The 27094-nt window shown below is 48.5% G+C and overlaps 10 protein-coding genes across 10 annotated transcripts; 8 read left to right on the top strand and 2 right to left on the bottom strand.

The window, feature by feature from the left end:
- Nucleotides 1–861: 861 nt before the first annotated feature.
- On the top strand, nucleotides 862–4500 carry F5147DRAFT_722247 (26S proteasome regulatory complex non-ATPase subcomplex Rpn1 subunit). The gene is made up of 13 exons (XM_041438901.1): nucleotides 862–1043; nucleotides 1098–1154; nucleotides 1205–1369; nucleotides 1416–1858; nucleotides 1909–2067; nucleotides 2114–2352; nucleotides 2401–2550; nucleotides 2602–2708; nucleotides 2754–3132; nucleotides 3189–3532; nucleotides 3591–3981; nucleotides 4034–4152; nucleotides 4212–4500. The coding sequence occupies exons 1-13, from the start codon at nucleotides 921–923 to the stop codon at nucleotides 4410–4412; spliced, it is 2877 nt and encodes a 958-aa protein (XP_041286871.1). The 5' UTR covers nucleotides 862–920; the 3' UTR covers nucleotides 4413–4500.
- Nucleotides 4501–6254: 1754 nt separating this feature from the next.
- Nucleotides 6255–7454, top strand: F5147DRAFT_722252 (uncharacterized protein). Its single transcript, XM_041438902.1, is given in 5 exon segments — nucleotides 6255–6413; nucleotides 6425–6475; nucleotides 6542–6729; nucleotides 6825–7134; nucleotides 7188–7454. The coding sequence occupies 3 exon segments, from the start codon at nucleotides 6553–6555 to the stop codon at nucleotides 7367–7369; spliced, it is 669 nt and encodes a 222-aa protein (XP_041286872.1). The 5' UTR covers nucleotides 6255–6413; nucleotides 6425–6475; nucleotides 6542–6552; the 3' UTR covers nucleotides 7370–7454.
- Nucleotides 7455–8696: 1242 nt separating this feature from the next.
- F5147DRAFT_534905 (uncharacterized protein) lies at nucleotides 8697–9121 on the top strand (the record flags this gene model as incomplete). Its single annotated transcript, XM_041430140.1, has 2 exons — nucleotides 8697–8804; nucleotides 8855–9121. Coding segments are annotated over 2 exons (375 nt in total), but the record flags the coding sequence as incomplete, so codon positions are not given.
- On the top strand, nucleotides 8905–12064 carry F5147DRAFT_433605 (uncharacterized protein). Its single transcript, XM_041429833.1, has 6 exons — nucleotides 8905–9183; nucleotides 9257–9452; nucleotides 9510–9575; nucleotides 9626–9691; nucleotides 9746–10589; nucleotides 10646–12064. The coding sequence occupies exons 2-6, from the start codon at nucleotides 9296–9298 to the stop codon at nucleotides 11934–11936; spliced, it is 2424 nt and encodes an 807-aa protein (XP_041286874.1). The 5' UTR covers nucleotides 8905–9183; nucleotides 9257–9295; the 3' UTR covers nucleotides 11937–12064.
- A 1738-nt stretch (nucleotides 12065–13802) lies between these two features.
- F5147DRAFT_722276 (Aldo keto reductase) lies at nucleotides 13803–15369 on the top strand. Its single transcript, XM_041438903.1, has 9 exons — nucleotides 13803–13931; nucleotides 13994–14079; nucleotides 14135–14311; nucleotides 14365–14389; nucleotides 14437–14468; nucleotides 14516–14735; nucleotides 14787–14836; nucleotides 14890–15046; nucleotides 15094–15369. The coding sequence occupies exons 1-9, from the start codon at nucleotides 13815–13817 to the stop codon at nucleotides 15256–15258; spliced, it is 1029 nt and encodes a 342-aa protein (XP_041286875.1). The 5' UTR covers nucleotides 13803–13814; the 3' UTR covers nucleotides 15259–15369.
- A 953-nt stretch (nucleotides 15370–16322) lies between these two features.
- F5147DRAFT_657659 (uncharacterized protein) lies at nucleotides 16323–17130 on the bottom strand (the record flags this gene model as incomplete). Its single annotated transcript, XM_041434301.1, has 4 exons — nucleotides 16323–16570; nucleotides 16704–16738; nucleotides 16919–16975; nucleotides 17030–17130. 4 exons carry the CDS (start codon nucleotides 17128–17130, stop codon nucleotides 16323–16325), a joined length of 441 nt encoding a protein of 146 aa, XP_041286876.1.
- Nucleotides 17131–17390: 260 nt separating this feature from the next.
- F5147DRAFT_433749 (uncharacterized protein) lies at nucleotides 17391–18669 on the top strand. Its single transcript, XM_041429834.1, has 2 exons — nucleotides 17391–17689; nucleotides 17755–18669. The coding sequence occupies exon 2, from the start codon at nucleotides 17766–17768 to the stop codon at nucleotides 18582–18584; it is 819 nt and encodes a 272-aa protein (XP_041286877.1). The 5' UTR covers nucleotides 17391–17689; nucleotides 17755–17765; the 3' UTR covers nucleotides 18585–18669.
- Nucleotides 18670–19552: 883 nt separating this feature from the next.
- F5147DRAFT_536592 (uncharacterized protein) lies at nucleotides 19553–19977 on the top strand (the record flags this gene model as incomplete). Its single annotated transcript, XM_041430162.1, has 2 exons — nucleotides 19553–19660; nucleotides 19711–19977. Coding segments are annotated over 2 exons (375 nt in total), but the record flags the coding sequence as incomplete, so codon positions are not given.
- Nucleotides 19978–21314: 1337 nt separating this feature from the next.
- On the top strand, nucleotides 21315–22856 carry F5147DRAFT_722301 (uncharacterized protein). Its single transcript, XM_041438905.1, has 3 exons — nucleotides 21315–21442; nucleotides 21495–21969; nucleotides 22000–22856. The coding sequence occupies exons 1-3, from the start codon at nucleotides 21393–21395 to the stop codon at nucleotides 22765–22767; spliced, it is 1293 nt and encodes a 430-aa protein (XP_041286879.1). The 5' UTR covers nucleotides 21315–21392; the 3' UTR covers nucleotides 22768–22856.
- Nucleotides 22857–24705: 1849 nt separating this feature from the next.
- F5147DRAFT_722306 (WD40-repeat-containing domain protein) lies at nucleotides 24706–26487 on the bottom strand. Its single transcript, XM_041438906.1, has 6 exons — nucleotides 25623–26487; nucleotides 25533–25559; nucleotides 25446–25484; nucleotides 25323–25397; nucleotides 25111–25262; nucleotides 24706–25063 (listed from the first exon to the last, which is right to left on the bottom strand). The coding sequence occupies exons 1-6, from the start codon at nucleotides 26223–26225 to the stop codon at nucleotides 25045–25047; spliced, it is 915 nt and encodes a 304-aa protein (XP_041286880.1). The 5' UTR covers nucleotides 26226–26487; the 3' UTR covers nucleotides 24706–25044.
- Nucleotides 26488–27094: the final 607 nt, after the last annotated feature.

Raw genomic sequence — 27094 nt, forward strand, 5'->3', positions numbered from 1 at the left:
TGTTAGTATAGGCGGAAGTCAAGCATGTGGATTCGAAACTTTACGGATGATACATACTGGCACATCAAAACAGCATGATCTTTAATTGATCAATCGAACTTCTCGACTCGGATCTGTGTCGTTCTCGCTTCAAATCGGGAATGACGCAGCATGGTTCAGTCTGAGTGAACATATATCTGCGTACCACATGAGGGGAGTCGGTTTACGGGTGCACATGACATGTCCATCGTAAACCATTTAGCATTCTATTTTTAAACTATATTGTCTCTTCGACATCACAGAACACTTCGTGTACATGCATGCTATTTGCTTTAAGAAATGACTGCTGCCAGACATCTGATTTACTCATCTTCGTGTACCACAATTTTTGGAACCCCTTGCCAACGCGTAGTGATGCTAAACCCCCTCCGCAAAACCCTACGTACACCCCGACATTTTCATTTCCATGCCTCGCCACTGGTCCTGCATAGCAAGCCTGCGACATGGATGAAACAAGATCTCCACAGCCGGATGCGAAGGTCACAACCGCGGAAATATCGTTAGGCAAAAGAGTATACGAAGCCCAAGGCGTGAAGGGATGATATTGATCCTTAGAAAACGAGACTCGCCGAAGCAAGAATCGCCGACGAGTATCCGATAATATCTGAGATCTGAGGCCTTTTTAATGAACACATGAAAGACGCATCGCGACTGTCACTGTGACCGACACCGAAGACGCCCACTGAGAGTGAAGTTAGACAAACCAATTATAGTGGGTAGCCAGCGTGACGGAATTGAACATAATAATGTCACGATACCCAAAACAGAATATGTGTGACACCTGAATCGTGCGTGACGCGTCCCCGACGCGCGTCGAGACTTATTGGCTGCCAAGTACTTCAACTGTTTTAGCTCTATCATCTTATAGACATCCACGAGCTATGGCAGAACGACCAGTAGCAGATATTACAGTTCCATCACAGGATCCAAAGGAGAAGAAGAAAGAAGAGGACAAGAAGCTAGACACTAAAGCGAATGGTGTAAAGGACGAGGAGGAGGAACTGGTGAGTGTTAATCACATTAGCGAAATCAACATTAGCTTGATTTATATCTCCCAGTCGGAAGAAGATGCACAGCTCAAATCTGAGCTGGAGATGCTCGTTGAACGGTTAAGGGTGCGTGCCACTCACGATCGAGGTAGAACAAGTAATTGAATTGGTAGCAGGAATTAAACACGGATCTCTACCGTCCTGCTCTTGAAACGCTCCGGACACTCATAAGAACATCCACGTCGTCCATGACTTCCGTTCCGAAACCACTCAAGTTTCTACGCCCACACTATCCCGGCCTGCAGGAGTTGTTCGAGACATGGCCCGCATCTGAAAACAAGGTGTGAGGAAAGCCTTTCTGTATAACACTGGCTTATCATCTTGTAGAGTCTATTTGCCGACATTCTCTCTGTTCTTGCTATGACCTACTCTGATACTGAACCACGAGGAACCCTCCGCTATCGCCTTCTTTCTGCATCCCTCCTCCCTCCTACATCCAAAATCTCTGAACCTGGTTCTTGGGGGCATGAATACGTTCGTCATCTCGCTGCTGAACTAGGAGAGGAGTATACCATCCGTCAAGAGGGTGAAGAGGCAGTCCCCCTGCCCACAGCAGAAGCTGATTCAGACGCGCCTAAATCAAAGCCTGCTCCGGTCCCTGGCACCATCGAAGACTTACATAACCTTGGCTTAGAATGCGCCACGTTCTTCTTAGGGCACAACGCCGAGCCAGACGCCGTAGACTTGTTCGTGGAGCTCGAGATTGTTGATAGGATAGCAAGTCTCGTGGATGCAAACACGTTCGGTCGTGTGTGTGCATACATGGATCGGTATGTTTGCCTTCTTGTATATAATCTCGTGTCTTTAATCTCTTTTATAGATGCGTCATGCTCCTCCCACCTCCTGACGATGTCACTTTCTTGCGCACGATACACAAGATCTACCTCCAATTCTCCAAATTCCCCGAGGCTCTCGGTGTGGCTATCCGCCTCAATGACGCTGCGCTCATTCGACAAGATTTCAATGCATCTGGCAACCCGTGAGTCGTATCATACGCGCATTGATATCCACTCATATCTGCTCAGAATAATGAGGAAGCAGCTTGCTTTCCTTCTTGCACGTGCACAAATTCCCATCGAATGGCTGAAAGCGTCGGCTTCAGAAGACCCAGATGCAGACGCAGAAGATGACTTCCCAGAAGACATCCTAGAATGTCTAAGCAACACACAGCTCAGCAGACATTTCAAGGAGTTCGGGAAAGAAGTGGGCGTTGCAGATCCGAAGAGCCTTGAAGATGTCTACAAGAGTCATCTGGAAACTACAAGTGCGTTTTTGAAGCTGTTTTCGTTGTCTGTTTCTGAATGATTATCAGGATCGGGGCTGTCTGCCAACGTCGACTCGGCTCGTGCTAACCTTGCAGGCACATTTGTCAATGCATTCGTTAACGCTGGTTTTGGTAACGATAAACTGATGGTAGAAGCCGAAGAGGGCAGCAGCTGGGTTTACAAGAACAAAGACCATGGTGACTACCCTACCAGTTCGTGAACCCGGTATACTGACAACTTTTTTCTAGGCATGATGAGCGCTGCAGCCAGTCTTGGACTTGGACTCCTCTGGGATACGGATGTTGGCCTTAGCCACATCGACAGATATACATACTCCCCTGAAGAGTGGATCAAGGTATTATCTACTCTGTGTTATGATACATCCTTATTAATTATTTAGGCTGGTGCATTTTTAGCCACAGGCCTGCTGAATGCAGGTGTGCGCACGGAAGCAGACGCCGCCCTTGCACTGCTAGCAGAACACGTAGAGAACAAATCTGTCCCACTCAAAATAGCCGCAATCATGGGGCTCGGTGTAGCATACGCAGGCTCGCATCGCGAGGACTTACTCACTCTCCTCCTTCCTGCAGTCGCAGACGACAGCGTATCGATGGAGATCGCTGCACTCAGCGCGCTTGCACTGGGATTCGTGTTTGTAGGTAGCGGAAACGGGGAGATTACGAGCACGATCTTACAGACACTGATGGAGAGAGATGACAAGGCATTGGACGAGAAGTGGGGACGATTTATGGCGTTGGGGTTGGCGCTGCTTTACGTTGGTACGTTTTCCTAGTTTTTTTTTTGCGTTGGAAGACGTGTTGAGTCGGAGTCACAGGCTTGCAGGATGCTTCGGATGCCACGCTCGAGACGCTGAAGGCTATTCAGCACCCGATTTCAAGGCAGGCGCAAATTCTTGTGGAGGTGTGCTCCTTCGTTGCCACCGGGAACGTCCTGCGGGTGCAGAGATTGCTGCACTTGTGTGGCGAGCACCTTGATGCCCTCAAGGAGAAGGAGCAAGCTGAGAGTGCGGAGGCGAAGAAGGACGAGAACAAGGATGAGAAGAAAGAGGACAAGAAACCCGACGATACATTCCAATCGTTCGCCGTTCTCGGTATTGCGATGATCGCCATGGGAGAGGATATTGGTGCCGAGATGTCCATGAGGCAATTCAACCACTTGGTATAACTTTTTGGGAGAAATGATATGCAGTCGTCTTACTAACGAGTATCATTGTCAGATGCACTACGGCGATCCCATCATCCGCAAATCTGTCCCCCTTGCTCTCGGCCTCATCAGCGCCTCAAATCCACAGCTCCCCGTCCTCGATACACTCTCAAAATACAGCCACGACCACGACCTCGCAGTCGCACTCAATGCTATCTTTGCAATGGGCCTCGTGGGTGCGGGCACGAACAACGCACGACTTGCACAGATGCTCCGTCAGCTCGCGGGGTACTACTACAAGGAGCCTGATTGTTTGTTCATGGTCCGCATCGCGCAAGGTCTCGTACACATGGGCAAGGGCACGATTGGGATCAATCCTTTCTTCTCGGATAGAAACATCATGAGTCGACCGGCTGTTGCGGGTTTACTGGCGACGATCATGGCGTTTACGGATGCTAAAGCCTGTAAGTACTCTCGCTCTAATTCATGCAAGCGTATTCTGATGAGCGCATATAGTCGTGCTCGACAAGTACCATTGGATGCTTTACTTCCTGGTGACTGCCATGTACCCTCGCTTCCTCATCACGCTCGATGAGAACCTTGAGAGCAAGCCTGTGACAGTTCGTGTCGGTCAGGTGAGTTCATAGTTTTCCCCTTCCGTGTCGCATGCGGCATATCCTTATTCGTTACATAGGCTGTGGACGTCGTCGGCCAAGCCGGCAAACCACGCACGATATCAGGCTTCCAGACGCACCAGACGCCTGTACGACTGGGGACGACAGAGCGTGCAGAGTTGGCGACGGAAGAATTCATTCCGTATGCACATGTTCTAGAGGGCTTTGTTATACTACAGAAGAACCCTGGGTGGGAGAAGGAGGATACGATGCAAATGTAGGTATATTACATGCCGTTGTGCGTGAAAATTGGGAATACATGATAGGGTATCACTTGTTTTACAATCAAAGGCGACATGAAACATGATGCATGAGGGGTATTAAACGGAAAACATCTCCCAGTAGCTCTTGGCCAGGACCCTGAACGCGACATAATATTGTAGGGCATGAGTCCTATATGCCGGGTTCTCCATACCACCGCTGACGCCAACGACTTCGCATCTGCATCTTCGCACCCTTGTTCGAGACAGCGGGTATGTTCCATTGAGGACAGCGTTACTCAGCATATTCGTGACGGGGATGAGGTAGAAGGTAGGGTGCGTTCCCACCATTGTGATGCAGGGTAAGGTCATCTGGATAAGTGCGGGGAGGCCCATGGATTATCGAATGCGGTTGTTATGCTGGAATGCAGAGATGGCCTCTGCAATCACCTGTGGCTCAGGACTTTGGATATTCCGCGCCGCTTTATTTTCTTCGATCACCTGGATCATCTTTGTGTCTGAATCCACCATGCAGACATTTGCTTCTGCAGACTTCTCCTCACCAATCCACAGAGAAATCCAGTGTCTTTCATGTATGAGTGAGTCGTGTTCCTTGAAGCCGCAAACGGTGAGAGCAAAATGAGCGAAGTCGTCGACCTTGGACTCGCGCGTTGTGACATTGACTACTGTAGGAACGTGTGTGTCTGTTCTGAGACACCGATAGTGTTGACCGTGGCGGTAGCTAGCGCTGGCTCGAGTCCTCCCAATGGTGCGTTTGGAGATGGAAAGAATTGTGCAAATTGTAGATCCAGTTACTGGCCGATTTCGTGGTAGGAAGGAGGTTGGACATGAGGGTTGGCCTTTGTACGTCGGCGTTATGTCAAGATAGAGAGAAGGGAAGACGAGCTGACAGAGAGTCAGGCTCCCAATTCACAGATTTGATGGATCTAGTAAAAGAATCTGTTAAAGCAGGCTAACAGAGAAAGATTGTTGAGAGATTGAGAGGAAAGGTCCAGCACCGCCAGAGCAGGGCTGGAAGGTGCCGCGTCTGAACTCGAAGCAACAATGCGGAAAAAAAAAAAGCGAGGGATAAGATACGGGCTTTTAAGATACAGACCTTCTAGGCGCGTTCGGATCAGGATTGATAGACGCAGACCGCGGGCTGAAGGAGACACGAATCTGACCCAAAGCACACTGATGATAGCCTAGTGGGTGGGGTCGAAAGAACTGCAGACCGTTCAATACTTGTAACAAGCTCGCGGGGAGCTCAAAAGGGTGGGACACTTCGAAGAGGCGAAAATGTGAAACCTATAACCGACTTTAAATGAGAACGAGTATTCCATGTGACAAATATATTTCTATGTGGCAGTGCGTGCTCCCTCGAATACCACAGAATTGCTTCGGTCTGTCCTTTTTTAGGACGTCAGTACTCTTTGGCGAGGACACATCAAATGGTCATTTACCTGAGCTCCGACTAGCTTGGTTCCAGGTCTGCAGTTTCGGCCATGTATGAGAAGTACTAGCAATTCTGAACCTCAATGCCCGACGGTATCATCCCTCTGAGACCCGGGGACATCTTCATGTGCTATCCTTACTAACAAATTGGCTTGTCTCATGTCGAAGCGCACTACTAGGTGTCATAGAGAGTTTGAGTTTTTTCCGTGTAAGCTCTGTTACCCGAGTCTCATGCAACTCGAGCTCGGTAACAGATCGTGATTGAAAAATGTGATAATAAGAGTAGAACAAACATAGTGCGAATGATATAGGTATAGTCAACTAGTCACATTTGGGTCGTAATATTTGAATGACCAATATGACGATACTGGCTATAGTATGATTCAAACGCCGATCTAGATCCGAGTCGTACTACTACTACCATCGCACTGCGGAGATACACCTTTTGCCAATTTGCACTTAGGCATCCCAGTCGGCATGTATGCTCCACGATGACTCAGCTGCCGTGAGGTTTCCCGGCCTTGGTTATTTTCTAGCTACTTCTGCGCATTATTTATCACATTCCACATCTCATTGTACTTTTCCTGCACAAAGTAATGCACGCAGCTGGGACGTAACTTAACCCCTAGGTGAAGGAAATTTTCTGTTATTGCTCATTCTTATTTCTCTGACATTCAAGTTTGACCCCTATAAAGAGAAAGAGAACATGGCCAATATCATTCGTTCTCCAAAGTCATGCGGCAAATGGGATGACAATGAATTGATCGCATACAACATAACCGTCACTGCTGTACCATCACAACAATTCTTTCCCCAGGGAACAGATGTGCCTCTAACCGCGGCAGGACTTGATCCCGCACTCGCCACCGCCGACTCGTACAGCGTCAGATGTCTCGGACAGCAGCGCACTTTTTTCTCGCGTATCTGCGCTCTGCCACCACGCCGTGCATTGATGATCGAAACATTCGTGTGCCGAAGATTAGCGACTTCGCTTGTCAGCTTCTCATTACTCTTGGCTTCGAAGAACATCGGTATCGCGTGTGTCGACGGTTGGAGATCCCGTTGGAAATCTGTGATGACATCCGCAAATTCGCGGAGATAAGCTTGGGCTTGCAGGACCTTGGTTCAACAGAGATGGTACCTCTTCTACAAATGAACAAGACGCAGATAGGTCGCTCAAATGTCGAAGCACATATGATTTCAGCAGCCATTGCGGCCTACCAGTTCAACAATAGCATGCGACAAGAGAAGGGCCTGCATCCACTTGATGCCATGACCATGCCCTTGCGTCACGATGGTTGGGACTGCGCCCCACCTTCTACTTGGTGCCCGTCACCAAAGCGTTGAGCGATGCAGTCATTTCCTGTCAATATCCGTCAGCTAGGACTGAGGTGTTGAAATGCGAGGTCGCTAGTGACTGCAAAGGTGGCATGGAGGCACTGGAATACAGGCTCGTCGCCTTGCAGTATTATGTTGCATTCAAATCCCTTGCGAAAAGCCACTGGGAGAAGTTTATTCCTTAAAACTTGAATCACTTATAAGTATACGACGTGTACAACTTGTAACATTATTTAGATATCGAAACAGCCAAAAACTGCTTTTCAGTAACGATGGTCTCAAATTTGAGGATAAAATTTGCAGTTTATCCAAAGTCTATCTATATCATGATCTGTAAGTTGCACGTGCGCACAACGCACAAACATCGCATAAAGACCGAGTCCAACTTAGCTGCAACCCACCGCCATCATGTTGGTAAGTCAGGGAGACTAGTCGCAGTTCACTTGACTGGGAGCGCTTATTGACGGTTGTTGACGTGATTTACCTTTTAGACATCTTATTACCTTCTTGTCCTTATCACCATCGACACCATACGCTGCACTCGTCTTCTAGACTTCTTGCTTCTTGACCATACGATCTTTCCACTACTCCCTTCGCCGGTTCATTAGCTAAGCTCACCTTATCTTTCGTATATAGACCGTGCTGGCTCGTAGTATCACCTCAGTATTGTTTCACGCATACTGAGGTGTGTATTTCTCTTCCCACTCGTATCTCACTCTTGCTCATGTATCCTAGCGTTCCTCCGCTAGGTATATATCAATTTAGTATTGTTTCACGCATACTGAGCGTTCCTCCGCTAGCGCGTATAGCGCTCACAAGTACTCTCGGCGTCAACGCTCGCAAGCACGTGTTCCATCATGTTCGTAGCCTGACTTGCTGTGTACCACCACTCTGCTATGTCTGCACACCTCAAACCCTTCCCAATTTCGCTAGCTTTACTTGGGATCTAATATATAAGTATAACCTATTCATGTCACAAGCATCAGGCACCGACGACGCCGAGGATCAGCTCAGTTACAACGCTGAGCAGCCTCCCCTGCAAATTGACGCCGAAGGACTCATCGAAGAGTTAGTTGCAGCTTCCTGGAATCTGTCACCCGTCTAACAGCAAGACAGGGAGGAGATATATTTTTCTTTGGCGGAGCTGCCACCAGGGATGTAAGCGTCTCTCTTCCCTAATGGGCGTCTGCGCCGCTCCTCACCAGAACTGCAGCTCGAATGCTGGGCCTTCACAGCCGTCAGGACCTCACGTACAAGGAAGCACACCCAATGTTCCACCAGTCGGTGATTTAGCTCCGTGAGTTATTGTCGATAATGACGTCAAACATGCTCCTGAATTGTCTCAGCGAGGGGGACAAGGTTGTGGCAGACAAGGACCAACCAACTCTAAGCGAATTGTGAGCGAAAAATAAGTCAAGCGATCGCAGCTGACGACACTGTACACGCAGAGCAAATGTCATGAAGCAAGTATTAGACATTCTCCAGGACTCCACGATTGCGTCGAAGATAGGAAAGGACAAACGGTCTCGTTTCTGGGGGGTGTACAAACGAGTCGCAGAGGAACACGACGGCGAGTTCCTTGAGCGATACACCACTGACATGGACATTGTCCTGATCTTCGTAAGTTTAGCGCTCTTATCTTCGGCGCATTGAGACTGATGTTTGATCAGTCTGGTCTTTTCTCGGCTGTCAGCACGGGTTTCATCGTCGCGATAGAGTCCAATCTCAATCCCGACCCCAGCGACACGACGAATGCCCTTTTGAAGCAAATCGTGCAGATCGGACTCGGCAACCTCGCTGAGGCAGGCACCGCTCCTGTAGACCCAGGATCTACGTGGTCGCCATCTGCGTTGGCTGTGAGGATCCAGTTGGTCGCATACGCAAGCTTGTCCATGAGTTTGCTCGCTGCATTCGGGGCCGTACTAGGCAAGCAGTGGCTCGGGTACTACAAGTCGAACAGGTATGGCCGCGGCTCGGAGGAGGAACGAGGCAAACGCAGGCAAGAGAAGTTCGACGGCATCGTCACATGGTATTTTGATGCTGTCGTGCAATGTTTTCCTGTCATACTTCAGATCTCACTCCTTCTCTTCGGAATCGCCCTCGGAGCCAATATGTGGTACGAGCAGCGGAGCATCGCCTGGGTCATCATCGCAACGACGGCCTTCGGATTTCTGTTCTATTCCCTGACGGTGATGGCATGTTTGATATCTCCTGCTTGTCCATTCCAGACACCAACATCGACGATGTTACGCATGTCGCACATCGACAGTGAGATCAATTTTACTAAATTCTAGTAGTCGTTCCCCGTCTGAATCAACATGACAGGGGTTCTACACCTGCTATTCAAACAAGCCTCCAGTTATTTCCAGCAGCTCACGAAGTCGCTGCACAGTGAGTTATGTGTTCTCCCACGTGGGCAGGTTTTGACTGTTGCATGTCAGGCATGCTGGAACGATTGCTTGACATTTTCAGACCAGGATGGAACCGATTGTCTGAAGTATCTAGAGGTGACGATCTTATCTACTAACACAAAGATACTCAGTACTCATTTCACTCCTCAGGCCCTGTACATGCGATCGGAGCATTCGCACAGCGATTTCTTCAGCAGCTAATCACTGGTCTTCATAACTGGCTGCGTTTTGTCCCGCGCTTTTCCACAAAGGTCGTGGACTCGGAAGCACAATTACTTGGACCGAATTTAGATGCTTGGTCTGGCAATGACCACATCCTCGCCCTCCCTGACATACCTACCAGCAATCTGGAAGCACCTAGCGTCAAGTGGCTGCTCGAGACGTCTACGGATCCTGAAGTATTTCTTGCCGCTGCGAGCCTTGTTCCGCAGGTCGAATGGCCCCTAGATTTTGACGTCTCAGACATGCTGCATCAGCTGTATGATACTTATACAAGCTGCGTCGGCTTCCATGGGCAAGTTATACCGTCGTTGAAGGGAAAGGCCTCAGCTTGTTCAGTGGCTATGAGTCATTTATATTGTGGCCGCGTTCTTCAAGCATATCCTACCCGTGGCGAATTTCTTGGTTGCAGCAAAAGAGACTATGACACGTTTCTTCAGATGACTCAGCGGGACATAGATAAAGCCGACAAGATGGTGCTTACTGCAGCTATGAATCTTTGTCTTCCGCAAGATGGCGATGACAGCTTTGGGTGGATTTTCTTGTATGGTTGTCCCGACTCTGTCGTGGAGTGGCTGTCTCATTCCCTTCCCTACTACTTTGTCACTAGGCGAACGAATGAAGGTATGCAAGAAATCGGCACAAATGTGATATCAAAACTGCTCTCATCTACATCCTCTCCATCGAATCAAATCATAGCCAATTGCACTCTTCTTGCTTGCGTCATGATCGGGGTTCAGTTTGACAAGAAGGACATAATTCGGATTGATAAAAGGTGACATCGACTCATTTGGTGCTTCTTCTGGTATGACTAACGAAGATATTGTATAGTTCTGCCCTGCCTCGATTTGCGAATACCCTTTTGGAGCAATTCGAAATTACTCTCCGGACACGTTATGGAGGTGATCTCAGCGACGACAGCACAGCCAGCGCATCTTGTGACTACATCCTCATCGAAGTCATTTGTCTTGTGCTCGAGTCTGCCAAAGATTACTATAATTCTAGTTCTTCATTGCACGCCATGCGGAACCTGGATGTGTGCAGGAAGATTGACTCACGAATCAGGTCATCTCGGGCCGAACAAAATTCTCCCCGGTACCTGTTGGAGGAAATGCAAAATGCACTGCCAAATGCACTGCGCTTCACGCTCACTGCTGCCAAAATATCTCGGGACCCTGTCAAATTGTGGCATTGCCAGTGTTTAGGGACAGGTGATTCCCATTCACCAGAAGACTTTGACTGGCTGGTCGACTACCTCGACGAGTGCATTCGCTTCGACGAGAAGGAAGTTTCATTTGACATCCTTTTAGTCCTGTTTGTCATCAAAGTACGCTACAGCCCTGCTAAACAGCATCAGTTCTTCAGTAGCCTCGTCACCTGCTTGCATACTGACGAATTACGTCATGCTGCTCTTCGCCTTGCCCACAGTGCCCGAGAAGATATAGTCTTGATCGATGCCATTGATGATGCGGAGCTGCAGAACATGATCTTGACCGAGTTCTCCCCCGCTATCCTGAGTGCAGTTCGTCCACAACCGGGTGTGACACCCTCCTATGATAGTCCTGAAGGCTTCGCCCGTGATCAGAGCGACTTGTGCTATCTCGAACTACTCTTTGCCCTCGCGAGGAATTCCAACTGGCACCTCTATTTGTTTGTGGATCAACATATAGATCGATGCATTAGCATGGTTGCAAAGTACCACGTCGGGAAACATGCATTTTACCTAGCTGGCATCCTCCTCCGGATCGCATCCGAACATCCGTTGGTTACATCTCTCAATTCTATTACAGAGTGGCGGTGGTGGAACTTGATGAGAAGTGCATGGAGCCATGCCAGCTCTACAACCAACGACATACATTGTTTCGAGTTCCTTCCCGTCCTTGTGGAAGGCACGAAGAGGTATATGCGCATTGCCGCACAGGAGAGCTATTCGTACGTTGGTGGGCAATTTGATCTCGAGAACCTCATTAGACATGCGGATAGTGTTCTTAATGCACCAGAGGTGCGAGATTCACAGCAGGGAGAGGGTGAGAGTGTTGCCGTTGCTGTGAAAGAGTTGAGGACTGCTGCCAGCGATATGCTTGAGAAGTTGGTCAGCAGTCAAGGAGTTGCTAGTGCCTGATTATCACAGTATTTGCGTGTTGTGCTAGCGTCCTGGGACCAGAGAAAGGGATGGAGCGATACAACTGGGAGGGGATGAGTATCGCGACTGAAACAATATTGATATTCAATATATATATGCATCGTAGTCGAGTTTGTATCACAAAGTCCATGGTTTTCATCTCATCTAAGACCAAGTATGATCTACATTGAAAAAGAGCTTCTGAGGATTGACGAGGGAGAGAATGGGACCCATGAGGGACTAGCTTGTTTTTAGCTCAATACAAGTATTTGATGGGCGTATATATGCTCATCGATTTTAGCCTCCACAGCCATGTTCTTTGTGTCTGCCTCGAGACGCCTTGGAGGCAATCCCGCACCTGATTTCGCCGATCTTCGCGATGCAGTTCGTGGGTGCCTAGACTCAGCTCGTGAAGTTTAGATTTCAGAGGCGTTCTACTGCAACGTCGTTTGTGAACTGTTTTTGAGAAGTTTTCATCGGTGTTCTGGGAGGACGCGTCGTACAATGGTTTCCGAGCCAGTGGTTGCGCTTTGACGTTGATGTCGAGCCTGCGCTGGTAATACGTTCCCGCCCTCGTCCAGGAATTCTCCAGAGGGCGTCCGAGAAGCTGTTGGTGTGATTCAACTGAAAGAATGCAACACATACGAGTCGCGTGATAGGCTTGACCCCTGCAAAGTATATACCTTCCGAGAGATCCTGCCTGCCTACGTTCAGTTAATACACAAGGGATGCAACTTTGGAGAGGACTTCTAAGACGTTAGAAGCTTTTTCGAATGATGGAGATAATACGCTACCGGTAGCGGGTGCGATCTGTGAGAGGACCGAGGTGAGGCCTGCATCTGAGACCCGGATTAAATCCAGAAAGGGTAGTCAGAATAATAAAGTAGGTAGATAAATGAAGCGTACCGCATGCTAAGTAGCATATATGGACGATATTGGGTGAACGTTTCTATACCCGTTTCCATATAGTGTCCGACCCGACAGGCATCTCCATGCACAAAATTCAATCCTCTGACTCTTGATAAATGCGATGTGAATATAGGGCTCCAAGAAGTTGTATATGCGGGATTGGAGTAGGACTTGCTATTTCAAAGCTGCTCGAGGCCCTTCTTTGCATGTAGAATGGAATCGGTAAAGTAGAAGCTATTCAGACCTGGGCCTGAGGGCCGAAAGAGCGAGGGACTGGTGGGGCACGGTCAGTATTTGGAAGAGGAATGTATACGGGGTTCTGCAAGCCGTGCATAGCGATGTCGTCTGCGAAAATATTGGCGAGCTTGGCAGGGATTTGTAGAAAGCCGAGTCAGGAAGGGAAGCGAGAGTCCATCAATAGTATTATCAATCAATGGTGATGATGACACAGCAGAATTCCAAATAGCTTCCATAGTATTGCCGAATACAAGGCATGCTAGTGCCGGCGATTAGAATATTCTACTGTCCACATGATGCAGTAGCTCTGACAAATGAAACGCTGCAGCTGACAAGTCTTCTCGGACTCGGCAAAGTCCTGTTTACCGTTACGCGCTCGTTATCCCAAATCCATCATCGATGATATCGATGGATCATCGACATCGATCATCGAATCTCCATGTATCGTCTGGAATAACAGAGGCCTGGAGCTTATATAAGGTCCAAGGCTTGGCATGGACACGGCACCAACTTGTGAACGAGGGACAGACGATGTACATGGACTGGTGGCAAGTTTTGTCGGCTTACTGGTGGTGCTGCCGTCCGGCCGCGAATATCGATTGCGTCATCACATGTATCACAGTGTCTCTCTTAGTCACTCGTTGAATCAGTAAGCCAACTTCAGACTGAGGTATATAAAGCCATTTCTTTCTCCTGAGTTCTACTATCGCCAACTTAGTCATATCTAAAATCATGGCCCAGTATCCTACACGCAAAATTGGCACCGACCATGTCTCTGCCATCGGCTTTGGCGCCATGGGCATGGGAGCGTATTATGGTCAGACTGGTTCAGATGAGGAGCGCTTAAAGGTGAGGCGTGGGCACCCTGCAGCCTACGCTATGCTATATTAATTCATGACTGTCCCTTTTAGGTTCTGGATAAAGCGTATGAGCTCGGTTGTACTTTCTGGGACACCGCCGATATCTATGGAGACAGCGAAGAGCTCATCGGCAAATGGTACGTCATACTGTACTCTGTCACAGTAATAGGCCCTCACAATCCAGGAGCGCAGGTTCAAGCTGAACCCCGAAAAGCGAAGCAAAATCTTTCTTGCTACCAAATTCGGTATCATCATCAGTGGATCTGACGGTAGAGGCGTTGACGGGTCTCCGAAATATGTCCACGAGTCATTTGCGAAATCACAAAGGTTGCTTGGTGTTGACAAGATCGACCTTTACTACTTGCACAGGTGCGCCTAGCGTGTTAACAGGTCACTCAGACTTCATTATCATCATCATGCAGACCTGATCACCAAACACCAATCGAAGTACGTCTCTGCATGTGGACCCTCTGAATTTTTCTGAAATCAGTTAGGAAACTGTGGGCGCCATGGCAGAACTTGTTAAGTAAGCGAACAGTTTCTAAATCCTTGCTCATGGTCATCGCTGGGAAGACAGGGGAAAGTGAAGTATATCGGGCTGTCGGAATGCACTGCGGGTACCTTGCGCCGTGCTCAGAAAGTGCACCCTATCGCTGCCGTCCAAGTGGAGTATTCGCCTTTCACACTCGACATCGAGGACTCAAAGCTCAACATCTTCAATACGGCTCGCGAACTTGGAATCAAAATCATCGCGTACTCGCCTCTTGGGCGTGGTTTGATCACGGGACAATATGTAAGTATCGCAGACCAGTAAAACTGATTTGCACACTAACCGGATAAAAAGAAATCTCCAGATGACTTCGAAACTAATGATTTCAGGAGGATGATTCCTAGGTACGTGTCATGTCAGTGCCTGGTAGGGGCTCACGCGAACTGTACTTGGTTAGATACTCAAAGGAAAACTTCCCGAACATCTTAAAACTGGCAGATGACCTCAAGAGAGTAGGCGAGCAATATAATGCTACCGCTGGACAGGTCGCGTTGGCGTGGCTTCTTGCCCAAGGTGAAGATGTCATCCCCATTCCGGGTACAAAGAAGGTCAAGGTCAGTAGCCATATAGCCTCGGGTATTCATGGTTTTGACTGGCACAGTATCTCGAGGAGAACCTCGGTGCCATCAACGTGTCGTTGAGTCCCGAATCAGTCAAAGAAGTACGTGTTATTGCGGAGAAGGCTGATTGGGTGGTTGGGGATCGCTATCCTCCAGCGGCCATGAAGGCGCTGTATGCAGAGACCCCACTTCCGAAGAGTACCTGAACTGCACTTGAATTCGAGCCCCATGGACTCATTCTCGATGATTACAATTGTACTTGTACGTACATGAGGCAATGTTAGATGTACGTTTCTGTCGACCGATGATGAACGGCAGTGCTGAACCATAAGTTTGTGCGCATTCGAGCGTCCTACCGTGACTTTCCTATATACAAGGACACCCCTTCTGTCGGCTCTTGGACGATGTTTACAGTAGCAAGTCATAAAACATTAGCATATTCTCTGCAGGTAGATATTGTATCTTCATGTTCTTACTCTCGACGATGTTGTGTACAATTGACTGAGTGAAGAAATCAGTTGGAAGGTCGAGAGCATGATTCATGCCAGCGTCAAACCTCGACGTGTGGTTGCATATGCAAGTCGCCGAGGAAACTATGTTCGTTTCACTGTCCACGACGAACGGTTTGGATAGAATGGGGGGGATGCAGTACTTTCGAATGTATTGAAGAGTTGGACTTGAGGAAGCGACGATGCAGCGCAATGACGCGCGTGTAGGCATTTCTGACCAGCCCCCATTTCTACTGAGAAGTTAACATTGAAAGGTAGTCGGGGGTGTGTTCTGGTGTGTTCAACGGAGTCTGTCAGCTTCTTTCACAACATGACGAAGAGCATTCCTTGAACAGTACTGACAGAAGATGCACGTCCAGATAGCATGACGTGGTTCTTCTGTACTATAACAAGCCCCCCTAGAACATGTACATACGTGATGGATTCTTCCGTTGCCAACTCTGCGTGCTCTGTCGTCCCTAGTCGTACAGGCGTCTAGAAGCCTAATATTGTGCGTGGTTTGTCAGTTTGGCCGAAGAAGTCTACAGCCTATGTGACGAATAAGGATACCCCACAGGCAACATGAAAGGAGAAAACTGTGTATTCACCTGACTGACGCGAACCGTGACAGGCTTGCTCTCGGGGTTCTCATCGAGCGTGATGAGGAAGCAAGAGTACATGGCAATCACAAAAGTAAAGCATCCAATGGTACTTGTCGAGCACGACTATATGCGCTCATCAGGATCCGCTTGCATGAATCAGAGCGAGAGTACTCACAGGCTTTAGCATCCGTAAACGCCATGATCGTCTCCAGTAAACCCGCAACAGCCAGTCGATTCATGATGTTCCTGTCCGAGAAGAAAGGATTGATCCCAATCGTGCCCTTGCCCATGTGACACGAATCCCAGTGCAAGCGCGCTGAGTGCAGCGATCCCCGTCGACACGCTACCGTTTACGACCGCAGGGAGGAGAGTGAGCAAGTCCTCGCGGTGTAATCCTGAGTATGCTACACCGAGCCTCATGATTGCCGCTAAGATGCAGAAAGAAGGCGATAGCGGAGAGTTCCATATCGGAGTAGCTCATAGCGTAATCAGAGAGAATATTGGCGAATAGACTCTGCAAGATGATAAGCCCGTGTTACATAGAAAGGCTTTCCCTCGCACCTTGTTTTCGAATGCGGGCCATGTCTCGAACAGCTCTTGCAGGCCGGGATAATGTGGGTGTAGAAACTTGAGTGGCTTCGGAATGGAAGTCACGGACGATGTGCATTTTCTCATGAGTGTCCGGAGCGTTTCAAGAGCAGGACGGTGGAGATACGTGTTTAATTCCTGCTACCAATTCAATTACTTGTTCTACGTCGATCGTGAGTGGCACGCACCTTTCACCGTTCCATGAGCATCTCCAGCTCGGATTTGAGCTGTGCATATTTTTCCGACTAGGAAACATAAGTCAAGTTAATGTTGATTTCGCTAATGTGATTAACACTCACTATTTCGGGTCGCTGTCCTTCTCATCATTCACTTTGGTGTCTAGCTTCTTGTCCTTTTCTTTGGATCCTGCGAGGGAACTGCAATATCTGCTGCCTGTCATTCTGCCATAGCTCGAGGATGTCTCTACGATGGTGAAGGTAAAACAGTTACATAAGTGCTTGGTAGTCAATAAGTCTTGAAAGCTTGATGCGCGTCGGGGACGCGATGGCCTTGTGCTTGGTCAAGTTGTAAGTTATTATGATGTATGCTTTCTACATGCGGTGTCGCACTTCCTTTTTCGAGTGTGGGCAAACACCGAAATATGAACTTGTCTCGAACCTAGTATGGTTGGGCCATCGGAGTTGCAAAACGCCTCCGAGTCATAGCTCATGCACACGCAACAACACATCTTAAGTCCTCTACTCTTGGATTTAGGACATTCCAACTAGATTCATAACACTGTACGCAACCGCACTTCTGTGCTTTAGTCGTCCTTAAGCTTCAGATCCAGATCTTAGGGAACATTCTATGATGACTCAGCGCTCAGCCATATCAATAATTACTACTATGTCTGTTCTGTTTGTATTTTCTAGCTACTTAAGCTTGTGCTTCCGCCCATTTATCACATTGCACACCTCCTGCACGCAACACGCAGCCGCTGCGACGTAACTCAACCCTAGGTGAAGGAATTTTCATTGATTGGTCATTCTTATTTCTCTGACACTCAAGTTTGACCCCTATAAAGAGAAAGAGAACATGGCCAATATTATTCGTTCTGCAAAGTCCAGCAGCAACTGGGATGTCAATGAGCTAATCGCTTACAACATAACCGTCACTGCTGTACCATCACAGCAATTCTTTCCCCAGGAGATAGATGTACCTCTAACCGCGGCAGGCCTTGATCCCGCGCTCGCCACCGCCGACTCGGACGTGCGCCCTGACCCTGATGTCTCGCGCAACACGTCTCTTTTTCTCCGGTATCTTCATGATGCCACCACACCAGATTTTTGTGTTCAGAATGTTCGTGTGTCGAGCATCGACGACTTCGTTTGTCAGCTTCTCATTACAGTTGGCTTCACAATGGGTCCGTATTGCGTGTCAAGACGACGCTCGATCCCATTGTTGATCTGTGATTATAACCGCAAAGTTGCGCAGATAAGCGTATGCTTGCGGGATACGGAATCAGACATGCTACTTCTTCTACAAATGGACAAGACGCAGATAGGTAGCTCAAATGTCGAAGCACGTATGATTCCAGGAGCCATTGCGGCCTACCAGCTCAACAACAACAAGCGGCAAGAGAGGGGCCTGCACCCACTCGATGCCATGACTATGCCTTGCATCACCATGATTGGGACGCGCCCCACCTTCTGCTTGGTGCCCGTCACCAAAGCGTTGAGCGATGCAGTCAATTCCTGTCAATATCCGTCAGCTAGGACTGAGGTGTGGAAATGCGAGGTCGCCAGTGACCACAATGGAGGCATGGAGGCACCGAAATACAGGGGCATCGCCTTGCAGTATTATGTTGCATTCAAATCCCTTGCTAAAAGCCACTGGGATAAGTTTCTTCGTTAAAGTCTGAATCACTTATAAATTTAACACACGACGTGTACAACTTGTAACATTATTCGAATATCGAAACAGAATCAAAAACTTTTACAATCACGCCTGAGAAAACTTGTAGTCTATAACTTGAATCTAACCTCAAGTTGCACGTGCGCACGACCCATGATGTCGATGCGACAAACATTATAACAGACCGGGCCCAAAGCGATCCATCACCATCATAATGGTGAGGGTAGACTCGCAGTTCACTGGGCTGGGGGCACTCACAAGTCACTGTGAACACTCTCGGCGTCAACACCCACAAGCACGTGTTTGTCATGGTCGTAGGCGCCTAACTGACTTGCTGTGTTACTGCACCACCACTTTGCTCTGTCTGCTCACCCCAGACCTTTCCCAATTTCGCTAGCTTCACTTGGGGATATAACCTCTTCATGTCACAAGCATCACTCACCGACGTCGTCGAGGATCAGCTCACTCACAACGATGAGCCTCCCTCGCAAATTGACGCCGTAGGACCCATCGAAGAGTAAGTTGCAGCTTCCTGGAATCTGCCACCCGTCTAACAGCAAGATAGGGAGAAGATAAATATTGAACCTTTGGCGGAGCTGCCACCAGGGATGCAAGTGTCTCTCTTCCCTGATGGGCGTCTGCGCCACTTCTTACTAGAACTGCAGCTCGAATGCTGGGCCTTCCCAGCTATCAGAACCTCACAAGCAAGAAATTACTTCCAATGTTCCACCAGTCGACGATTTAGCTTCGTGAGTTCTTGTCAACAATGTCGTCAAACATGCTCCTGAATTGTCTCAGCAAGGGGGACAAGGTTGTGGCAGACAAGGACCAGCCAACTCTAAGCGAATTGTGAGCGAAAAAAAAATAAGTCAGGCGATCGTAGCTGACGACACTGTACACGCAGAGCAAATGTCATGAAGCAAGTATTAGACATTCTCCAGGACTCCACGATTGCGTCGAAGATAGGAAAGGACAAACGGTCTCGTTTCTGGGGGGTGTACAAACGAGTCGCAGAGGAACACGACGGCGAGTTCCTTGAGCGATACACCACTGACATGGACATTGTCCTGATCTTCGTAAGTTTAGCGTTCTTATCTTCGGCGCATTGAGACTGATATTTGATCAGTCTGGTCTTTTCTCGGCTGTCAGCACGGGTTCCATCGTCGCGATGGAGTCCAATCTCAATCACGACCCCAGCGACACGACGAATGCCCTTTTGAAGCAACTCGTACAGATCGGACTCGGCAACCTCGCTGAGGCAGGCACCGCTCCTGTAGACCCAGGATCTACGTGGTCGCCATCTGCGTCGGCTGTGAGGATCCAAATGGTCGCATACACAAGCTTGTCCATGAGCTTGCTCGCTGCATTCGGGGCCGTACTGGGCAAGCAATGGCTGGGGTACTACAAGTCGAACAGGTATGGCCGCGGCTCGGAGGAGGAACGAGGCAAGCGCAGGCAAGAGAAGTTCGACGGCATCGTCACATGGTATTTTGATGCTGTCGTGCAAACGTTTCCCGTGATACTTCAGATCTCACTTCTTCTCTTTGGAATCGCTCTCGGAGCCAATATGTGGTACGAGCAGCGGAGCATCGCCTGGGTCATCATCGCAACGACGGCCTTCGGATTTCTGTTCTATTCCCTGACGGTGATGGCATGTTTGATATCTCCTGCTTGTCCATTCCAGACGCCGACATCGACAATGTTGCGCATGTTGCGCATCGACAGTAAGATCATTTTGCTAAATTCTAGTGGTCGTTCCCCGTTTAAATCAACATGACAGGGGTTCTACGCCTAGTGTTCAAACGAGCCTCCATTTATTTCCAGCAGCTCACAAAGTTGCTGCACGGCGAGTTATGTCTTCTTCTATGTCCACAGGTTTTAACCATTTCATGTCAGGCGTGCTGGAACGATTACTTGGTATAGTTAGATCGAGATGGACCCGATTGTTCAGAGTAATTAGAGGTGACGATCTTATCCACTATTGCAACGATACTCAGTGCTCACTTCACTCCAGGCCCTGTACATGCGATTGGTATATTCGCACGGCAATCTCTTCAACAGTTAACCACTAGGCTTCATAACTGGCTGCGGTTTGTTCCGCGCTTTTCGACAAAGGTCGCGGACTCAGAAGCACAATCGCTCTACCTTAATTCAGTTATTTCGTCAGAGGATGATTACGCCCTCACCCTCCCTGACATACCTACCAGCAATCTGGAAGCACCTAGCGTCAAGTGGCTGCTCGAGACCTCTACGGATCCTGAAGTATTTCTTGCCGCTGCCAGCCTTGTTCCACAGGTCGAATGGCCTCTAGATATTGACGTCCCAGACATGCTGCATCAGCTGTATGATAATTATACGAGCTGCATCGGCTTCCACGGGCGCATTATGCCGTCGTTGGAGGAGAAGGCCTCAGCTTGTATAATGGCTATGAGTCATTTATATTGTGGCCGCGTTCTTCAAGCATATCCTACCCGTGGCGAATTTCTTGGTTGCAGCAAAAGAGATTATGACACGTTTCTTCAGATGACTCTGAGGGACACGGATGAAACCGACAGGACGGTGCTTACTACGACTATGAATCTTTGTCTTCCGCAAGATGACGATGTCAACTTTCTGTGGGTTTCCTTGTATGATTGTCCCAATTCTGTCGTGGAGTGGCTGTCACATTCTCTTCCTTACCACTTTGTCGTTGAGCGAGGGAATGAAAATGTGCAACGACTCGCCACAGAGGTGATATCAAAACTGCTATCGTCTACATCCTCTCCGTCGAATCAAATCATAGCCAATTGCGCTCTTCTTGCTTGCGTCATGGTCGGAGTTCAGTTTGACAAGAAGGACATAGTTCGGATTGATAAAAGGTGCCATCGACTATTTGGTGCTTCTGCTATGGCTAACGAAGATATTGTGTAGTTCTGCCCTGCCTCGATTTGCGAATGTCCTCTTGGAGCAGTTCGAAATTACTCTCTGGACACGTTACGAAGGTGCTCTCAGCGACGACACCACAGCCATCGCATATCGGGAATACGACCTGATCACAGCCATTTGTCTTGTGCTCGAGTCTGCCAAACATTACTATAATCGTTCATTTCACGACATGCGGAACCTGGACGTGTGCGGGAAGATTTACTCACGAATGAGGTCATCCCGGGCCGAACAAAATCCTCCCTGGGAGCTGTTTGGTGCCCTGCACGATGCACTGCGCTTCACGTTCAATGCTGCCAAAGTATCTCGGGACCCTGCCGATTTGTGGAATGGCCAGTATTTTTGGACAGGTGATTCCCATTCCCCAGAAGACTTCGACTGGCTGGTCGACTACCTGGAGTACATTTATTCCGACGACCAGGAAGCGGCATTTGATATCCTCGTCCTTTTGGGCGTCCTGAAAGTGCGCTGCAGCCCTGCTAAACAACATCAGTTCTTCAAAATCCTCATTGCCTGTATGGGCAGTAGCATGCCTGTCCATTTACGTCATGCTGCTCTCCGCCTTGCCCACAGTGCCCGAGAAGAAATGGTCTCGATTGATGCCATCGATGATGCGATGCTGCGGGACATGATCTTGACCGAGTTCTCCCCCGCTATCCTGACTGCAGTTTGTCCCCAACCAGGTGTAACACACTCCGATGATAGCCCTGACCGATGCGTCCACGATCAGCGCGACCTGTGCTATCTCGAATTACTCTTTGCCCTCGCGAGGAATTCCAACTGGCACCCCCATTTGGTTGAGGATCACCATATAGATCGATGCATTAGCATTGTTCTAAAGGGCTGCTTCGGGCAACGTGCATTTTACCTAGCTGGCATCCTCCTTCGGATCGCACCCAGTGAACAGTCGTCGGTTACATCCCTCAATTCTATTACAGGACAGCAGTGGTGGGACATGATGAGAGATGCATGGCTCCATGCCAGCTTTACAACCGACGACATACACTGTTTCGAGTTCCTTCCCGTCCTTGTGGAAGGCGCGAAGAGGTATATGCACATTGCTGCACAGAACTATATTGCTTGGGAAGTCCATCTCAAGTTCTTCATTGAACGCGTGGATCATGTTGTTGACGCACTAGAAACGCGAGATTCACAGCAGGGTGACGGAGAGGGTGTCGCCGTTGCTGTGAAAGAGTTGAGGACTGCTGCCAGCGATATGCTTGAGGAGTTGGTCAGCAGTCAAAGAGTTGTTAGTCCCTGATCATTACAGTATTTGTGTGTTGTGCTAGCGTCCTGGGACCAGAGGAAGGGATGGAGCAATACAACTGCGAGGGGATAAGTATCACGACTGAAACAGTATTGATATTCAATATATATATGCGTCATAGTCGACTCTGTACTACATCCATGCAAGTCTATGGTTTTCATCTCATCTAAGACCAAGTATGAGACATTGACGAAGCTTCTCAGGATTGACGAGGGAGAGGATGGGACCCATGCGGCACTAGTTTGTTTTTAGCTCAATACAGGTATTTGATGGGCATAAATATGCTCACCGATTTTAACCTAAACGGCCATGTTCTTTGTGTCTGCCTCGAGACGCCTTGGAGCCAATCCCGCACCTGATTTCGCAGATCTTCGCGATGCAGTTCGTGGCTGCCTAGACTTAGCTCGTCAAGTTTAGATTCCGGAGGCGTTCTACTGCAACGTCGTTCGTGAACTGGTTTTACGAGAAGCTTTCATTGGTATTCTGGGAGGACGCGTCGTACAATGGTTCCCGAGCCAGTAGTTACGGACATTGTTGACATTGATGTTGAAGCTTGAGCCTGTGCTGGTATTACGTTCCTGCCCTCGTCCAGGATTTCTTCAGAAGGCGTCCGAGGAGCTGTTCGTGCGATTCAATGAAAGAATGCAGCACACACGAGTCGCGTGATAGGCCTGACCCCTGCAAAGTATATACCTTCCGAGAAATCCTGCCTGCCTACGTTCAGTTCGAGGTGAGGCCTGCATCTGAGACCCGGATCAAATATAGAAAGGATAGTCAGAATAATAAAGTAGGTAGAAAAATGAAATGCGCCGCACAGTAGCATCATGACAACGTATACGGACGCTATTGGGTGGACTGTTTATATACCCATTTACATAGTGTCAGAGCCGGCCGGCCTCCTCCATACACAAAGTTGAAACCCCTGACTCTTGATAAATGCCATGTGAATATTAGTCTCCAAGGAGTTGTATATGTGGGATTGGATTAGGACTTACTAGTTCGTAGCTACTCAAAGCCCCTTTTGCACGTGTAACGGAATCGGTAAAGTAGAAGCCATTCAGACTCAACTGGGGGCTGAAAGAGCAAGGGACTTGTAGGTTATGGTAGCATCCAGAAAATGTGTGTGTACAAGATTCTGTGCTTTGTGAAGAAAGCCGTGAATAGCAATGTCATCCGAGAAAATATTGACGAGCACAGGTATTTGTCAGAAACCGAGCCAGGGAGCAACTTGCGCGGGAAGCGAGCGGTCTGAAAGTCTGAATCCAGTGCATCATATCAATAAGTGATAAACAGAAAGACACACGTCAAGTGCAAGGCTATGCAATATGTTTATCAGTATCCTGAAAATACATCCATCGACGCAGCAGTGACAAGGACAGTCGCTACATCATTGCGTATAACCTCGCGCATTCATGTTTTTGACTCGCACAGTATCTCGAGGAGAACCTCGGTGCTATTAGTATGTCGTGGAGTCCTGAATCAGTCCAGGAAGTACGTCTGATTGTGGCCAAGGCTGATTGAGCGGTTGGCGATATGAAGGCGCTGTATGCAGAAACCCCACTCCCGATCGTGCCGAAGGGCACCTAAACTGCGCTATGAATTCGGGCCCCATGAATACATTCTCGATGACTGCAAGTTTACTTGTACACACCTGAACTTGAAGCAATGTCAGATGCATGTTCCGATTGTCCGATGATAGACGGCAGTTCTGAACCATGAGGTTGCGCACATTCAATCAGCCTACTTTCCTACTATAGGCGTAAGATAGGCAAGAAGGCTGAGCGCTGATTATCTGATCCTCGGAACACCGGTTGGGATCCTCAGAATGTGTAAGCCACTGCTAACCCGAACCCTTGGAACTTACCTCAATATTCACCACATAGGAACGAAGATACGGTTTAGGAATGTGTGTTCCACGGAGCTCGAGTCAACTGTTGTTAACTGTGTTCGGCAACACTCAATATGCAACTGCGAAAAAAAATGTCAAGAGTATTATGCAATTGTATGGCACAGTGACAGCGACGCAAATTTGAGAACAAAACACGCTGTTCTTCCTTGAGGGAAATATACGCAAAACGAAGTGGAAATAGACTAAACATCGTGATAATCATTCCTCGAGGGGCAACAATGGTAGGTAAAGTAACCAGTTGAACTGATACAAGATCGCCATTGATACAGAGCTTGGAGTCGAACGATACTGTTACTGTCAATAAAACTTGGTCTGTCTGCGGGTCACAATCTCTATGGGATATGTCAGGAATTCAGATATCATCATCCTTTCGCCAGGACCCTGAAAATGATGAATGATTGTTCATTTGATGTAACAAATCCACCTACGAATTTGCGGCACTACAATTATCGACATCGTTTCGACGACGAAAGAGTGGTAGTCTATCCAAGAAGCGATGCTTGGATGAGGATGAGGAAGGTACTGGACTAGGAAGGATTTCAATAGACTCCTTGGGCTGGTTCGAGTCCTTTGATGCATCCTGTCAAGATGATAATTAAGCGTGCGAAATTTAAACTACAGCCCAGACGTTGGCACTCACTTCGAGAGCATTGTTGATCTCGTTGCTGGGCCAATTCTCAGTAAATGCTGAGGGAACATTCAGATCAGGTGGAACCTGCAGCAGTCAAATCAGAGATATCACACTATGGTACGATATACATACTCCATTCTGAAGCGCCAGCGGGGGAAGGAAGCCAGCGACCTGTTGCCTATCATGAGTATTGAAAGCGTAAGTAATACACTTCCCTACCTCCTGTATCAAGAGCTCATTAAGAATCTGAAATAATTGCTCGCATCAGCTACTTCTAACAATTAAGTGCACAGTGCAAGCAGTTCTTACATCTTCGTCTGAGGGAGCCAACGGTAATTCCGGAGCTGGTTCACAGCTATCCATTATACTAGCGTCTGGCTTAGTGTATGGCTCGATATCCCACAGATACACCTTGGTGTCTTTCCCACCACATGCGACTCGCTTACGGTCAGGGGAGAATGTGACGCAATAGAGTTCGTCGGCATGCTCGAAGGGCGGGCTGACTGCTTCATAGGTACGCACGCTCCATAGGCGAACAGTACAATCAGAGGATGCGCTCGCAATGAAGCGACCATCAAAAGATATTGCGATGGCGTGAACTGTGTTCGTGTGTCCCTGGAGGAGAGCGACTTGGGCTCCGGTCCCTGACGACCAAACCCGGATCGTTCCATCTCGAGAACCTGAGAACATTTGTTCTCCACTTCTCGACCAACAGACACTCGTCACTGCATCAAGAGGTCCTCCAACATCCAGCGTAAATCTCCCCAGACCACTTCCTTCAGGTAATCGTATTACGTTTGTCTCTTTGGGGTGAGTTGGGGTAGGCCGTGCTCGCGGTGGGACAGCGGTTCGCCGTGGTTGGTCTTCGGCATTTCTCATTCGTCTTGATCTTCTGAACCTTGGTCGTTCCATTGTGATTGTTGGGGTCTCTTGGAAGCCAACTGGTAATCGACCGCCCGTCTATAAGACACCCATCCGACTAGCACGGGCGGCATATTCGATACCCAGTTTGGCGTACCCCTCCCACGTTCCCAACATGCACAATACGCATTGTGGGTGTAGATATGCACTGCATGTTTCCACAGCATACACGTGTTGAGCAACACACAGCATTATGATGGCTGCCTTGCATCCTATGGACGAGGTCACTCGTGTTAGTGTCTTAGGATCACTTTTGGAACGGAATAAGCTGTGAATTTGCTATAACTTATAAGTTACTTCCGTTCCCGGGAACAACCGTCGGATCACGTGGAGACAACGTTTCACAGCATCATTCTTTGATCGCATCTGACACTTTTCGTGCATATACAGTCGTGTCTACAACTACTATCCTGACTCTCCCATCGCCAGGCATGGTAAACGGGATGGATCTTTGAACCGTCGGATTCAAGAAGGTTTTACTCATAAGCATGCTTTGTCCTTTTCGAACGTCCTCCCTTGGGATTTGCCATCATTCCAAGATCATCTGTCGATTGCGACTTTCTGCTGATTGGGCACTATTACCATCTAGGTATCAACGCCTCTGTAGATGATTCTTTAACTGCATCGATACTTTCAATTCGTCGTTAGGCGCAACATCTTAATTAATCATGTTGTACGTGTCCCAAACACCTGCAAAGAAGACGAAGATCATCTAGTAGTGTGTCCAAGCCGGTTTCGGGATGCTGGCAGAGGAAGACCGAATCCTGTGCAGCCCAGGGAAATAGGGAAGGATTCGGTATACATTTGAGTTCAGTTCTCCTGCACGAAAATAGGGCACAAACAACACGAACGTCACCATG

This window comes from Suillus discolor, assembly GCF_016758755.1.
Source record: "Suillus discolor strain FC423 chromosome Unknown F5147scaffold_90, whole genome shotgun sequence".
In the NCBI taxonomy this organism is placed as follows: domain Eukaryota; kingdom Fungi; phylum Basidiomycota; class Agaricomycetes; order Boletales; family Suillaceae; genus Suillus; species Suillus discolor.